Source organism: Miniopterus schreibersii (assembly GCF_964146895.1).
Source record: "Miniopterus schreibersii genome assembly, chromosome: 18".
Lineage (NCBI taxonomy): Eukaryota > Metazoa > Chordata > Mammalia > Chiroptera > Miniopteridae > Miniopterus > Miniopterus schreibersii.
The window spans coordinates 20,095,946-20,109,349 of record NC_138121.1 but is presented as its reverse complement, the minus strand read 5'-3'; the positions used below and the strand labels follow the sequence as shown (position 1 = coordinate 20,109,349).

At 41.6% G+C, this 13,404-nt stretch overlaps 1 protein-coding gene across 1 annotated transcript in view; it reads right to left on the bottom strand.

Moving 5' to 3' along the window:
* CNTNAP4 (contactin associated protein family member 4) overlaps window positions 1-13,404 on the bottom strand; it is a 309,483-nt gene that overhangs the window by 58,367 nt on the left and 237,712 nt on the right. Inside the window, exon 22 of the mRNA XM_081118184.1 lies at window positions 5,292-5,347. Within this exon, the coding sequence (XP_080974310.1) occupies window positions 5,316-5,347 (32 nt within the window). The 3' untranslated portion in view covers window positions 5,292-5,315. The remainder of the gene's footprint in view (window positions 1-5,291; window positions 5,348-13,404) is intronic.

Sequence of the window (13,404 nt, the reverse complement as noted above, 5' to 3'; positions counted from 1 at the left end):
ACCGGATCCACCCCACCCCGCCCCGCCCAGCAGGCAGTGGTGAGGAGGCCTGAGTGCGAGGTGCGGCCTGGGGCTGCTGGCCACCAACCCCTGTGCAGCCACTGGAGCAAGAGCACCTCTCTCCTGGTCTTAGGTCTGCTGACAGCTCAGCAGGCAGAATGCAGCTGCTATTTGCAGCTCAGTTGTTTTCCCCCAGAAAACTCAAGCCAGGAGAAAAATGCTAAGGAAGCGGGAGTTATTTTTGGCACTTGTACATCTATGCAGGGCTTTAATGTCATATCATAAATTGGAACAATCTGAACGACAGGACACACAGAGCACCATGGTGTGGATGTCAGAAATCAGATCAGGGGAGTAGTCATCTATTATGTGAAATGGAAACTGGAACTTCTCTAATTCGAATTGCTTTTTGTTGGGGTGTGTGTGCATGTGTGTTTTATTGGCCTGCACACACACACACACGTTATTAGTAGAGATAGTCTCCTAAAGTGAAATAAGTTTTGCAATGGTATTTTTAAAAACACCTAACTCGATATGATTTCCACATATTAGAATAGCTACTTAGTAATTTAGGTGGTAAAGCTCAGATAATGGTGTCACTCTGCCCTGTGACACACCACCTGATTTCTTGCGGTATTTCCTATCTTAATCAATGGTAATGTCATTCTTTTGGTTGCTTTGGTCAAAAACATGGAATTACCCCAGCATTGGTTCACATGGCAGGTTTTGCCGCAGAGTCCCTGCTCTGCGAAGGCCTGGCGCCCTGTATTCACCAGTAAGTCTCTCCAATCTTGGGAGCAGGGGTTTACCCTGTGCCCTCCCTTCTCTACAAAACCAAGAAGAGTCATTGATTTCCAGTCTAATGTTAGGATGAAGTGACAACTTCTAAGCTCCTTATACAAGGAATCAGAAACGGGAAGTCCCCTTAGACAAGGAAATACTTTAAAACTTCACACAATCTCTCCTTTGAACTCAAGTTCCAAAGCACACGGGGCACTGGACCCTGATGACAGTCCTGGGCCCCAAGTCTACCTCCCTTTATTGTTAATTTCTTAAAAGACTAACCTACGCATGGTGGTCTCCACTTCCTCAATGTCCATATCCCACTCCAACCTGGCTGCCAAATTCAGGCACCCATTCTGCAAAATCCCAGAGACATCTCATCAGTACTTGACCAGTTACTCCCATCCTTCAACTTGTCTCCTCTCTTGGCTTTTATGGCACCACCCTACCCAATGTTCCTCCAATAACTCTGAAGTACTTCTCTGTCTCTCTTTCAAGTCTCCCTTTTCATATGCTCACTTAAATATTGAGTTTTATTTAAGAAACAGTCTCAGATCTCTTTTTACTCTCCATTCCATTCCTAGATGATTGTGACCATTCCCATGGTTTTAAACACTATCCATGTATCAATAATTCCCAATGGACATTTCCAATCCTGATGAGCTCCAAGCTCATTTGGCCAAATGTCTACTCAACAATCAGATGTGGGTATCTCACAGATACTCAATGTGACCTGCCCAGGACTGACACCCAGATAGTCTTGATATTTTGGTACTGATTAAAAAAAAAAAAATTTCCACTCACCCAGCTGTTCAAATTAAAAAAAAAAAATTCAATTTTTTAAATTGGTTTTTTTTTTTTTTTAGAGAGAAAGAGAAACATCGACGTGAGAAAGAAACATCAATCGGTTGCCTTCCATATGCACCCTGAGTGGGGAGTGAACCCAAAACCTGGGCATGTGCTCTGACCAGGAATCCAATGGCGACCCTTAGGTCCGTGCAACAGTGCTCAACCAACTGAGCCACACTGGCCAGGGCTTGATTTTCTTTTTTGGAGCAACTATGGTGATGGTTTCACGAATATATAACTATCACCCAACTCATTATTTTATACATTAAATATGGATGTACAGCTTTTTGTACACCAATCATACCTCAACAAAGTCCTTCAAAAAACAAAGAGAGAAAAAAACCTGGAGTAATTCTTAACAATCCCTTCCTCTCAATTCCTGCACCCAGCTAATCAGAAAAAACGTTGTCTTTGGCATCAACAGTATTTTCCCCGCACTGGATTCTCTCCTCCCCAGCGCCAGTCTTTTTTTTTTTTTAAATATATCTTTATTGATTTCAGAGAGAGGAAAGGAAAGGGAGAGAGAGAGACAGAAACATCAATGATGAGAGAGTCATTGATCGAGCCCACAACCCGGGCATGTGCCCTGACCGGGAATCGAACCCCGATCGCCTGGATCCTAGGTCAACGCTCAACCGCTGAGCCACGGCCGGCCAGGCTAACGCCAGGTTCTTAACCCCAGCGGTCCCCAGCTCTTCCAGCCGCTCCGACCAGCTCTGCAGCGCCTCATTGCAGCCCATTTCCCACGCACCGCACAGATCAAGATTTAATATGTGGATCAGGTAGCCCATTCAGCTGCTTAAAAAGCCCATTATGAACATCCCATTCCATCGGTGATAGAATGGCTGTGTCTTTCATGTATATTCATACGGCACAGTACTACAGAGCCACGAGAGAAAATCAATTCCCATCATATATAACAACACGGATGTATATCTCCGGGACATAATGGAGGGTGAAGCAAACCGAAAACAAGGGCCCTCACTTTACGATTCCGTTCATACACTGCTAATGAAAGAAGGAAAGCTGATCAGCGGTGGGAGAAGTCAGAACGGAGGCCACCTGCGGATGAGCAATCACTGTAAAGAATCAGCCTGGCGATGCTCTGTGGCAGCGACCTGCCTGTCTTCAGTTTGCGAAAATTTATTGAATTGTGTAGTAACGACGCACGTTCTTCTTCATGTAGATTATGCCTCGATGTAAAGCTTAAGAGTGTTTGGGTCTTTTTTTTTTTTTTTTATCCTACCACTCTGGGTAGGATAAAACTAAGAAATTTTCTGCTCGGCAATCATTGCGTATTTAGAAAAATCCCTAATTATATATTCATCTGATACACCAGGATGGTTTCAGAAAGCCTTGGCTAATACGGAAAATATGCATTCGAATAAATACTACCCTGTTCGAAAAGTCAACAGTAGGCCTTTGATTAAATAATGTTAATACAACTGTGGTAAAGAAAAGAAATTCAAAAACATAAACAAAGTCTAGAAATACAACATTACAAGGCCTGTTCTGGTTGTTACGTTGACAGGAACAGAAACGCTTCTGTTTGAATGAGAGAAGCATCAGGAGGAGCTGTAAGAATCCCTGCTCTACAAATCAGATTTAAAATATGATCGCCCTCCCCCATTCATTGTGAGATGGCTTTGCAAACAGTTGGGGGAGGGGATGGTATTTTAATCTCAGGTATCTAGATATAAAAGAGCTATCACACCGATTTCAGCTTTAGAACTCTGGGGGTACTTAAACACATATTTCTTTTTTACAGTTTTGTGGGATGTTGTTGTTTTTTGAGACACACAATAACATGCATTCATAGGTAAAAACGATCCAAGCCAGGAAATAAGACATAGTCTGCTTGTAAGAACACGCAATAATAAATTCATTGTGAATTTACAAGATTAAATGGTAATATCAACTTTCAGAATAAATGCCATCGCTTAAAACTTCTCAATCACGAAATAGAAGGTGAAATATGAAAGAGAAATAACTGAACAAGTAATGTAAATTACAGCATTAATTATATCCTTTCAATTTAAGAGTTATGTTTACCTAGGCCAGACTAAAACACTGAAGACTAGACATTTGAACGTGTGAGGTGAATATTATTAATACGATTAGGCAGTTCATTTAAAATTTATAAATCATTGACTACCCTTGAAAAGTCAGTTTTCCTAAATTATTAAAAGTTCCATACATTAAGTTTAGGGATTACAACTATATATATGCTATTGATGTTTTTTGCTGTGTCATCTTATTTTTGGAGTAAAAGATGCTAAATTTCTATATTAGAGCAGCTTCCCTCTTGCCCCTCTTACTATTTTTCATAAACTTTTATGACAGTTTTTGCATAAAATCTGAATTTTTACTGATTCTCTCTACAGGGATTCCAACATATTTACATACAATTTTCAATAGGTAATATTTTATAATATTTTAATGTTCTTGGTGAGGGGGAATAAAATCTCGAAAACAAATAGAAATTTCATTACCAGTCTAAAAACAACTTCATTTTTCTGTTCTCAAATGATTAACTCCATTTCACAGCATCGGATAAACATCAGCCCAAATGGTGTCTTTTGTGTGAGGATGGGGGCTGGAGGGGGAGCTGGGCAGATGGGTGTTGGAGACAGTCATGAGCGCGGAGCACGACCCCTTCAGATTTCAATTCATGGCTCACTTCGTGTTCAGAACAGAATTTACATGAAAATCAAATTCAGAAATTCAGCTACAGGAAATGAAAATCAGATTCATAAACTCAGTCACGGCTTTGATCAGGAATTTTGTGGTTGTTACTGTTCTTTGTGAGTTGTTGTTGAAGTCATGGCAGATGGTAATGTTTCTTGAAATGGCTGTTGGTACTTGCTTTCCTTTTTTCTCCCACCACAGCACAGGACTAGAAAAATCTAGTACCTGCGCTGGGTCAGGCCATCTTAGAGCTTGACCGGTCCTTGGACCTGTGCCCCTCCTTTTATATATGAAGTACAGCGACAGTGAAACAGGCCTCTGTCCGAACTCCCAGGTTAGGGACCTTCCCCCCAGAAAGTGAAAGCCAAAGAGAACACTCAGGATATTTTTTATGATGAACAAAGAGAACATACTGATCGAGAGATGGAGTTGGGGAACCAACGAACACAATCTTATGTATATGAATGCTGTGTGGATTACATAAATGAACGTTTATAAATATCGCAGTGCCTGATGCATGCGAGTTAAGATACTTTGTTCAAGTTTCAAAGAAATCTCCTATGCATGTCAGCGAAATATCCCATCCATGCGCCAGGAGATGGACGTAAGCATCCGACTCACACTGACCATGGGGGTTGCTATGGAAGGAGAGCCACCGTGCTTACGGCGAGGGCACGACCTCAGAGGGGTAAAGGCCTGCTCAGCGTCTCCCGAGGCCCGCACAGCTCCCGTCTGCAGCACCCCACGTGCACAGAAAGGTAATTTCAATGTAAGCCACACAAAAAATCCTAATCTAGGACTGCAAGTGTGTGTTTTTCAATTTCCCCATCTCTGAAACCACCCTGATTCTTACAATTTCCATCTTCCTGAAGCACTAGAAGACAGTTTTAATGAGGCATTAACATTTCTAGTCTAATGCCTTTTGCCCACCTCTGTAGACTATCGTCGTGAAGTTATACAAATACTCTTACCTTTAGTTCTTCTTTTACCTTGATCTAAGACGTCATCTGTAGATCTAAGACGTAACCTGTGGATAGATTTAAAAACAACGATCACTACCAAAGAAAGAGAGAACAGACACCTGTCATTTGGAACTTCAACCACACACCATGTTGTGATCTGATATCTCAATAACCATTAATACAGTTCTAGGCTAGGACCCAAGATTCTATTTAGTATTATAATTTTAAAAGCCTCTCGTTTGCATTCAACATGTAGGCAACATGCCAAGAAGAGAAACAAAAATTATCTTGATTTGTTTGCCAGCTGGTGCTTTGACTGAATGGCCAACTACCAAAGAACTGCCATCCTTCAGTCACATGGGAAAATAAAATTAATTTCTTGCTCAGCATACATACTTCTGTTGAAAAATTATCCTAGGGGGAAAAAAAACTAGTTGTCATAGTAAAACACAATTTTGTCTCACTCACCATCCACCAGAAACTCTGAGGGACACACACACACAACTGCTGGCAATAGGGATTTGGGGTTAATATGACTATTGACATATGACTGTTAATCACTTTTTCTCGGAGGAATTGTTTCAGTAGAGTCAGTATCCAGCTCTCAGCATAAACAATTTGCTTTTATTTGCTAAAGCTATTTTTTGAATGGGATAATCTTCTTTACATTGTTGTGTTATATGTATGCATATAACAGGCAGATACTTTTATGATGTATATATAGATATATCTACAATATATATTGTAAAATAACTTGAAAACCCACAGTGGATAGTCTCCTTTATGTGATTTTAATGAATAACTTGTGATGACTCTTACATTATTAGTGTGAAAGAGGTAGAAACACACGAGACTTGTTTTTGAACATGAGATTGAGACTAGACTTGTGCGGGGCGAAAATACTAAATTGCAGTCATATCCACGTGCAAAAAACGTAAACTGCTTAGCAATTTCTCTGGCGACCACTAGTTATCCAATTATCACTTCAAGTATTTAGCACCGAATTTTCTCTGGGAGATGTGCCAATTTGGAATCTCCTGTCCCTTCCTAATCTCCACGTCATTCAGCCTGAAGTCTGGAAAGGAGCACACACATAGCAAGTTCCGCGCCAGCAGGGACTTCAGGATGGTTCAAGTCTCGGGAGAGAGCTTTACTAATTTTCACATGCACAAGAAACTCCACCAACATACAGGGCAGCGACATCCCTTATGTGGTAACCTTGTGTCTGAACAAACCGGATTTTTCTTTTTTTAAAATATATCTTTATTGATTTCAGAGAGAGGAAGGGAAGGGGAGAGAGAGAAACATCAATGAGGAGAGAGTCATTGATCGGCCACCTCCTGCACACACCCTGCTGGGGATCGAGCCAGCAACCTGGGCATGTGCCCTGACCGGGAATTGAACCTCTGTCTCCTGGATCCCAGGTCAATGCTCAACCCCTGAGCCATACCCACTGGGCCCCAACTGACTTCTTCAGCATATCCACCTACCTCTTAATTACTTAAGCTGTAGAGATTCAGCTCCCCAAAGTCCACTTCATAACACTATTAGTAAAGTCTGGGACAAGTAAAGAGCAATTTGGGAGATTATTTAGTTTATAAGGGGGAAAAAAATCATCAGAATTTTAACATGTCTCATGAAAAAATAGAAACACTTGTGGATATGGGCATAATTTCGTATTTAGGCTTCTTTTATAGCTGGTTATTGCTTAATCATCTTTACATTTGTAAGGACCTGGCTGAGACCAGGTATCAGTCAGCACTTTATTGAACTTCTGTTTTATTCATGTAAAACTGTATAGTTTGGATGAACATAATGTAAGCGGATATGTTATTAACACTGATTATAATGAAACCTGACAAGTTATGCTGACGTATGGAAATAAAATCATAGAACCTCCATTTGAAATGAGAGGAAGTGAAACCCTAATTTGAAGAAATGCCCCATTTGCATGTACATGCAGCTTTATGATTTATGACAGGGAGAGTTTTCATCTGAAATAGAAAGTTGCCTCTCCAGGAGTTATTATATAGTGGAAATGAGATTTCCTAACCTATTTAGATGAACCAGGCTCTGCATTATCTTTCACTCTGATATCTCACTGCCTTCATTTCAATAACTACTGCTGCTATTCTCTGCTTACTGAGGGAAGGAAGAGATAAAAAAATATGTTATCCCACGAGAATGGCAAAATATCTCATATTTATTATATTCCGATAAAAATCTGCTTGAAGAGTAATTTAAAAATACGTATAATGATTCTATTCCTGAATAATTTCCTATCTGGTTGCAACAGATAGTGGTGGGTGGGGGGTAACACAACCCTTTATTGACTGTTTCCCTTTTTCCCAGCGATATTTGCATACACAGTAATTGAGGGAAAAGAAAGGATTTTGAGAGTTAGGCCTTGAGGACCAAATGTCAGGAAGGTTTACGAAGTTTCATAATAACTGCTTTCCATGGCGGTGAGTTTCTCTAAATTACTGAGTAATTTACTAGGACTTTGGATTTCTGAGGATGGCCAGCCACTCCACATACAAGTACACCATAATTTTGTGGTTTATTTTTTTCCGTATCGACCTAGTCTATAAATAGGTATTTCACTCACCTATGCAATGCCAAATAAGAACATCTCGGGAATGTTATCTCAAGTTACTCTTTCTAACAAAAATGGAAATGGGTTTTGATTAATGTTTAAATTTTCATTTCCAAGTTCCTGTTGAGATTGGAAAATGAAAAATCACTCCCACTGTAAAACTTCCATCTTAGCCAAAAAGTCTCCCTGTCATAAATCACAAAGCTGCATGTAGATGCAAATGGAGCATTTCTTCAAATTAGGATTTCAATGCCTTTCCCATTACAGCACGAGTCCATGCATGACATGCAGACGCAGTTTTATTTTTTCCAAGAATTTCCAAACGTGACAGGCAGTGTAACTTCAAGGAGATGCACTCCGCGTGTGCGTGTGTGTGCGTGTGATAGGAATGTGTCAGTCAGCGGAGTGCACACGACTGTCAAGTTTCAAGGTTGGAAGCGAATGCGAGGCTCACGCAGCGCGACCATATGCTCCGGGGCCTGACGCGTCCCCGGAGGGGGCCGAGCGCCGCCCGGCACGTGGCTCTTCACCCTGGCACCTCCCTCGCTGGCCATGGGCACGAGGCCAGGTCCTTAACCCCTTCGTGCTCATGTTCCTCGTGTGCGAAGCGGGAACGATGGCAACGGAAAGGATCGGTCCTTGTAGGGATGAGACGAGTCGCTTGGTATGGAACAGGAGAGCCGGTGCCCCCGCCTGCCCGTGTCTCGCACTGACGGTCTCTCTCCTGGGTCGCCTCCAGGAGCCTATGACTTGGGCCCAGCGCCGATCGCCGGTGACTTTCTTCTGCTGGGCCCGAATGCAACTATCCAGAGATTATTCTCACTGGCCTAACCTTATTGCTTGGATCCCTGTAACTTCAGGCTTCCTACCAACTTCTCATGAGTTGCCTTCAAATACCCGAATCCGGCGTGGGCTCTAAATGCACACCGACTGGGTAAGAATTTGTGAACTCGCCAGAGTCAGTAGCCTAAATCCTCTAACACCATGTTTTCTCGTGGCTTAAAAAAGACAGAGACCTGCGCTAGCCTGTATGCTCCGTGGTGAGAGCATCGGCCCCAGGACTGAAGGGTCCCGGGTTCGACTGCAGCCAAGGGCACGTACCTCGGTTGCAGGCTCGATTCCTGGCCCTGGTTGGGGCGCCTGCAAGAGGCAACCAATTGATGTGTCTCTCTCATGTTGATCTCTCTCTCTCTCCCTTCCCCCCTCTGAAAAAGCAATGGAAAGAATATCATTGGGTGAAGATTAAAATAAAAGAGACACATACAGAGATAGGTATTGTAATAGTGCCAACTTCTTAAGGCTGTTGTAGGGTCAAATGAACATAAGGACTTAGAATTTTTAAATGGTGATAATGATGATGATGATGATGATAGAAAAGATGACATCGATCCTCATGCTAGGTTAACTACAAGGTTCCATGGGACGAACTATTTGTTTGGAGCGTCTTTGTCTCTCACTGGATACGTGGCTCTTGCATGGCTGCGAAGCTCCCTGGTGCCCTGGTCCTCACATGGTTTCTGCAGTGGATCAATTCTGGTTTTGTAGCCCTGACAACGAAAACATCTCGGTAATGTGCCTCGCCGATTTCATCGGCAATAAATGTCTTTGAGAGGTTGCACATCTTAGCGATATCTGAAATTTTTCCTGCTACAGAAAACTATAGCCAATTATCTAGAAATTCTGAGCAGAGACCTTAGTTTTCCTTAGTTGCAATAGCTTATTAGCTCTTGTGTTACAGTCCTCTATTTTATTTACGTTTCATGTTGGAAAAAAGACATCCTTTCCGTAGAAGCTTCCTCCAAGGGAACCACGTTTCTGTTTTAGGCGGGTATTGTTTTCCATGTTGCAGTTAACGTTTCCCTGAAATGTTTAAAATCGTGTGTTTTCTAAGCAATACCAAGGGTGTTGATAAAATAAGGCATCCCATTATCTCTCACTGAGAATTATGATAGCCTTATAACTACATTCGTGATTCCACCATTTATCTCCTACCATCTGAAAACGACAGCCAGTCATCTGCCTGCAACGTAAATGTTTCCTTCATTGATTAAAATCTTCTATAGCACGTCGCCCGCAGAATGAGATGTCTTTTCAAGGCATCCGAAGCCCTCTCTTACCTTAGCATTTATTTTCTCACTAAATTCATTTCTTTCTGTTAAATTGCTTGCATCTTACATGTCATCTATCCGGCACCTGGAATGTACCCAACGATTCCACGCTGCTGTGTGGCTTCCCCTGGTCATGCCTGATGTTCCGGCCACATGGAAATGCTGACACCCACACCTCCCCTTGGCACTCCGCCTACACACACACACACACACACACACACACACACACACACACACACACAGTTTTTATCTTGGAAACTCTTCCTTGCCCTTTGATTCCCAGCACGAACATCTCCTCCTCTTGTGTTTCTCGTTCCCCTGACTTCCGCACAGATTCCGTCGCTGTATTTCTCTGTGTCACAGTGGGTAGAACTGCCTGGTTTACTTCCCTGTCTCCCTGCTTTGGGAGATCTTCGAGGGCGGGGTCTAGCTTTTGCTTTGCATTTCGGTTCTAACCTAGATCAAAACTTAGAGGGAGTAGGCCGCAGCCCTTAAGCACGTGGGATCAGTAACCAAACTGTGTAAATGACATCATTTCCCCTACAGTGAAACCTGGAACAACTTTCTAAATCCAATTTATCAGTATCTGACCTCAAGGAATTGTTTAGGGGAATAAATTGAAATGCTTAGAATAGTGCTTGACATTTAGTCATATCCACTTAGTGTCATTAAATATTTTTACACTATGGGGTAGTATACTACATAGATTGAAATATAAATTAAAACTAACAATTAAGCCAGCTAAGTTCCTGGGCATTTACATTTTTGTTAAAAATTAAGAATAGAGCCCCAGCTGGGTGGCCCAGTTGGTTGGAGAGTCATCCCTTCCACAAAAAGGTTGCAGGTTTGATTCCCGGTCAGGGCACATATCTAGGCTATGGATTCGCTCCCTGGTTGGGGTGTGTGCAGGAGGCAGCTGATCGATGTTTCTCCCTCTCCCTTTCTCTAAGAAAATAAAAATAAATCAATAAAAACATATCCTCAGATGAGGATTTTAAAAAAATAAAAATCGAGGTAAAGTCATTTGATCCAACTGAATGATAAAAGCATTAATGACAAATTGTGCAGCCTTTGAACAATATTTAACGTTTAGTAAGCATACAATTAGCAATAATCACTAAGCATTTTGGGGTACCCACCTGCGTATTAAAATAAGAGAATTTGATATCCGATCAATAAATTTCCAGAGAGAAAGCAGTGCACTCACAAGTTACGATACCTGAATTCTGCTTTTACCAGAACCCTCAGAGTACTTAACATTTGGCTCTTTGGTTATAATGTAGTGTGGTTGTATTTTTTAAATTTATGTTTATTTTTTATTGAATTTATTGGGATGACATTGGTTAATAAAGTTATATAGGTTTCGGGTACACAGTTCCACAGCGCATCGTCTGTACACTGTAGGGTGTGTTCACCACCCCAAGTCAGGTCTCATTTCATCACCATTTATCCCCCCTCTACCTTCTTCTACCTCCCCCCACCCCACCCCACCCCACCTTCCCTCGGGCAATCACCACACTACTGGCTGTGTCCATAAAGTCTTCTTCCCCTCCCTTAATCCCTTCACCCTTCTCAGCCAGCCCCAAACCCCTCCCGGCCGACAGCTGTCCGTCTTTGTATCCACGAGTCTGTCTCCACTTCATTTAGTTTATTAGACTCCACACGTGAGATCACGTGGTATCTGTCTTTCTCTGCCTGGCTTATTTCACTTAGCGTAGTACCCTCCCGGTCTCTCCACGCTGTCGGGAAAGGTCAGCTTTCCTTCTGTTTTCAACAACCGAGTATATTCCACAGTGGAAATGTACCAGAGCCACTTTGCCCACTCATCTACTGATGGGCAAATTAAACCGAAGGAGGTATCACCCCGCGCCTGTCAGAACGGCTGTCATCAGTAGGACAACCACCAACCAGTATCGAAATACGGGGAAAAGGGAACCCTGTGCACGGTTGGTGGGGATTCACGATGGTGCAGCCCCTGTGGACAGCAGTAAGGCATCACCTTAAAAAAATTAAAAAGGGAACTGCCTTAGGACCCCGCGATCCCACTTTTGGGAATATATCCAAAGAAACCCAAAACACTAATTCAAAGGAATCTACGCATCCCTACGATCACTGCAGCCCTTTTTACAATAGCCAAGATTTGGAAGCGGCCCAAGTGCCCATCTGTAGTGTGTGGTTTTTAAAGAACCGAAATTATGTTTTATTTTTTCTTAACTTTAGACCAATTTTTAAAGGAACACTGCACTTTTTTGTGTTTAAACATTTGTGCACGACTGAAATTTTTTCAGTTTCACCTGTTTATTTTCCACTTAAAGTAAAAATAAATGTAAAGCTTTATATTAAATATATTGTACACATAAACATTTCATTTAAAAATTCACTGAACATAAGTAACATTATTTGCCTCATTGCTCCCAGGACATGAGAAATCAAGTTCTGTGTTCGGAGAGACACGTTTTGGTGACAGGATGATGGACTTGTTTGTGCCGTTTACATTTTCTATCACTTGTATATATCAGTGTTCAATAAAGTAATTTCATTTAAAAATGAAAAACACAATTTATTTTTTAGATGTACTTTTTCTTACATACCTGTCATCTATCACCTTTCTATTTGTGCCTTTACAAGTGACCACAATGAGTTTCACCAAATGTAAGCAATGATTATTTTTAGATGCTGAGATTTAGGGAAATGCTTTAGTTTTTATTTGTGTACAGGGCATGTATTTGGCACAGGGCCTACGTGCCCAGACCCCCAGTGGATGCCTGAAACTGCAGATAGTGCTGAACACTGTATACTATATACTGTTTTTTCCCCACTGTACAGACACACTTTTCACACAAAGGAAGCACTTTATGGCTTCTCTTTCGCGCATCCGAATAGCCAGCATCGCCACTCTTATGCTTTGGGGCCATCATTAAATAAAATAAGGGCGACTTGAACACCAGCACTGCACAGTCGATTTAATAACTAAGGCAACGACCAAGTGATTCATGGGCAGGGAGCATATACGGCCTGGATACACCGGGGAAAGGTCTGATTCGTGTCGTAGGCGGAACAAAGGGGGACAGTGTAAGATTTCATTACACTACTCAAAACGGTGCTCAGTTTAAAACATTGTTTCGTTCTAGAATTTTCCATTTAATATTTTCAGACCATGGTTGACTGAGGGTAACTCAAATCACAGGAAGGGAAACCATGGGCAAGGGGGACACTGTACTTTTCTTTGCTGCTTGAATAGTATTAATTTATTCATTAAAAATAATGGTAAACAATATTATTTACATAGAAAGTTTTAAATTTTTAAGGTTTTTCCCACAATTTTTTTTTTTGGAAAATAGGTATCCAAAAACTAACAATAAGGTGAAATAGTATAAATCTTCTGATTATACATCAAATCTTTTTAAAGACCATAGAT